This window comes from Alligator sinensis, unplaced genomic scaffold, assembly GCF_000455745.1.
Source record: "Alligator sinensis unplaced genomic scaffold, ASM45574v1 scaffold323_1, whole genome shotgun sequence".
NCBI lineage: Eukaryota > Metazoa > Chordata > Crocodylia > Alligatoridae > Alligator > Alligator sinensis.
The window spans coordinates 749,691-752,225 of NW_005842483.1; the positions used below are offsets into that span (position 1 = coordinate 749,691).

The window sequence follows — 2,535 nt, forward strand, 5'->3', positions numbered from 1 at the left end:
GGGGGGGGGGGGGGGGGGGACGCACAAGGATGCGGAGGAGGCAGCTGTGAATTATCTAATAAACTAACCGCTGCTTCCTTGGCTTTGAACTCCTTTTCCCTCTGCAGGCGGTACTGTTCAATCTCTGCCTGTGCTTCTTCTTTTGCCTGTTTCAGCCTCCGGTTCTTTCCTATTACCAAAAAATATGCCAGATTAGAATAACATCTGAGAGAAAGACAGTCAGCTAGGACACAGCATTCCCCATTCCCCACAGGCATCCAACTTAGCAGACAGTTACTGTGGCATCTACAATTGCAGCTTGGCAGGAAGAGCCCGCAGGAGGCCATCGCCAGAATGCCACATGTTTTCTAAGGCCTCCTCTGTTATCCAATTTTATACTGTTAACTGACAGTCCTATATCTTCCAAGGGGGCACTGACTGCAGAGTGCACCTCTCATCCATAACCCAACTCACCACCTGGCAAGAAAAAAAAAAAAAAAAAGGGGGAAAAAGAAAAGGAAAAAGACCCTCAAAACCCAGAAGATACCTGCCAGGAAAAAAAAGTCCTGCTGCCTTGGCTCAGCTGATCTGTACTTTCTGTAAGAGTACTTGCACTTTGCACAACAGACGGATCAAGTGATCTCAGCTTTGCCTCAGTCCAGTTGTGCAATGGCTACAAGTTAAATGTTATACGACACCCCTCCCCGCCTTTAAGGATTTCTATAATTAAGATGAATTAAAGCAATGTACCTCCCAGGTAAAGAAGCTGAAATGATTAAGCAGGAGATAAGCAGTAAAACAGTACTTGAGAAGTGTGACAAGAACTCCTCAGGGTAGTAACCATGGATGAAGTCCTGGCTCCATTAAGATCAATGAAAAAAAAAAAACACTTTCATCAACTTTGATGAGGCCAGGGTCCAACTCTGTCTTTAATCTCTACATAAATGCCCAGGAAGCAGAGATTCAACATGCCAGCAAAAAGCAGATAAGAAATATGAACATGCCAGCCCACTCCTCATGGTGAAAATGCTTGTTCCCAGATCCTGCTTGGTGGTATCACCTTTCATAAGGATCTTTGCATAGATTAGTCGTTCAATTGATTTGGAGAGATTTCAATTCCTGGATTACAAGCGTCTCTCCCATCACTCCATGCTATATCTTCACACAGGAGGCAGCGCTTTCTTGGGGCAGCCAAGCCAAGGCACAGGAACAAGCTCATAAGGCGCTACGGGCCACATAAATTTCACCATCTGCTGTAGACAAGGTTCTTTCATTTGCTCAAAGACCCTTGTCTGCCTATGTCCTTAAACCAGCACGGCTACAACCTACACCCCATCCTCTGTACAGCACATTTTCTTTGACCCTGCCGGCTTTAACCAGACACACAGCAGCACTTTCCTGTTAAAAACAACTCCACAATGAACACCCCCCACCCCCTGCAGGCACTCTGCCTTAGAAAGAGTGCCAGATGCTAGCCATGTTCCTCAATGCACTACGGGACACCCCTCCTGCTATAGCAAGCAGTGAATAGGAGCCCAAACAGGGCAGAAAGATACAGAACCTCCTGACTGCTCCACCCAAAGGACCCAGCTTCCCTTGCCTTTCTTGGCTTTCCTTCTAAGCACTTCTCCATCCTCAGCAGCTGCCTGACTTGTAGTCATTTCCCATTTCAACACTCCTCAAAAGGGCAGGTCCACACCACAGCAAAGACCCCCTTGGGCAACTGGCACCAGAAATGAGGAGGAAGCAATTCCAGCTCCATCCACTCCCACCCCATAGCCCCGACCCGGGAAATCAGGCTGCAGCTTCACCTGGGGAGCACCCCAAAGCACCGCTCTTGGGCATGTCCAGAAAGCCCCGTTTGGTGCCCCCTTTCCTGCTCTTTTCTGGAACCGGCTCATGGAGCAGAACAGTCTGATTTGCTGGGGGGGCGTGGACAAGCCCTTCGGAGGAGCATTGAAATAGAAATGGCTACAAACCCGGCAGCTGCTGGGGATGGAGAAGTGCTTAGAGCACAAGCAGCAGAAGGGCAGGGAAGCTGAGGCACGCTCGGGAGGTTCTGCGTTTTTCTGTCCGACAGGGGCCCATTCCCCGGGCTGCGCAACTGGGACAAAGCCACACCCCACGGGTCCCCGAGAGTGAGAGTGAGCCCCAGCGGGGGAGAGACTCCGCATCACCCTGGAGCGGCAGCACCTTCGCCCCTTGCTCCCTCCCGAATGGGAACCCGAGCTCTCTCTTCCATGCCCGGCCCAGCCCTGCTCGCAGGGGACGGGCAGCCGGTGTCTCCCACCACCTCCCTTCCGAACCCACGGACTGGAAGCCGCTGAGCCCGGGAATGGAACGCGCCGGAGCCAATCACAGACGCGCTCCGCGGCTCACAGGCCAATCGCGTGCGGGGACACCGAAAGCGGGCTAGGGGCCGCCGGTTCGATCCCCGCTCCCTCCAGACGCATTGGGCCCCGGGCGCGGCAGCACTCACGCTTGCGGGCCTCGGCCACCTTCTCGGCGGCGCGCTTCTCAGCCCGCAGCAGCTGCCGGGTGCCCTGCGACTGGCCA

General features: G+C 53.1%; 1 protein-coding gene across 1 annotated transcript in view; it reads right to left on the reverse strand.

The window, feature by feature from the left end:
* Positions 1-2,535, reverse strand: part of ATP6V1G1 (ATPase H+ transporting V1 subunit G1) — a 5,267-nt gene that overhangs the window by 2,380 nt on the left and 352 nt on the right. Inside the window, exons 2-3 of the mRNA XM_006031127.1 lie at positions 2,459-2,528; positions 69-169 (exon numbers count right to left, since the gene is read on the reverse strand). Of these exons, the coding sequence (XP_006031189.1) occupies positions 69-169; positions 2,459-2,528 (171 nt within the window). The remainder of the gene's footprint in view (positions 1-68; positions 170-2,458; positions 2,529-2,535) is intronic.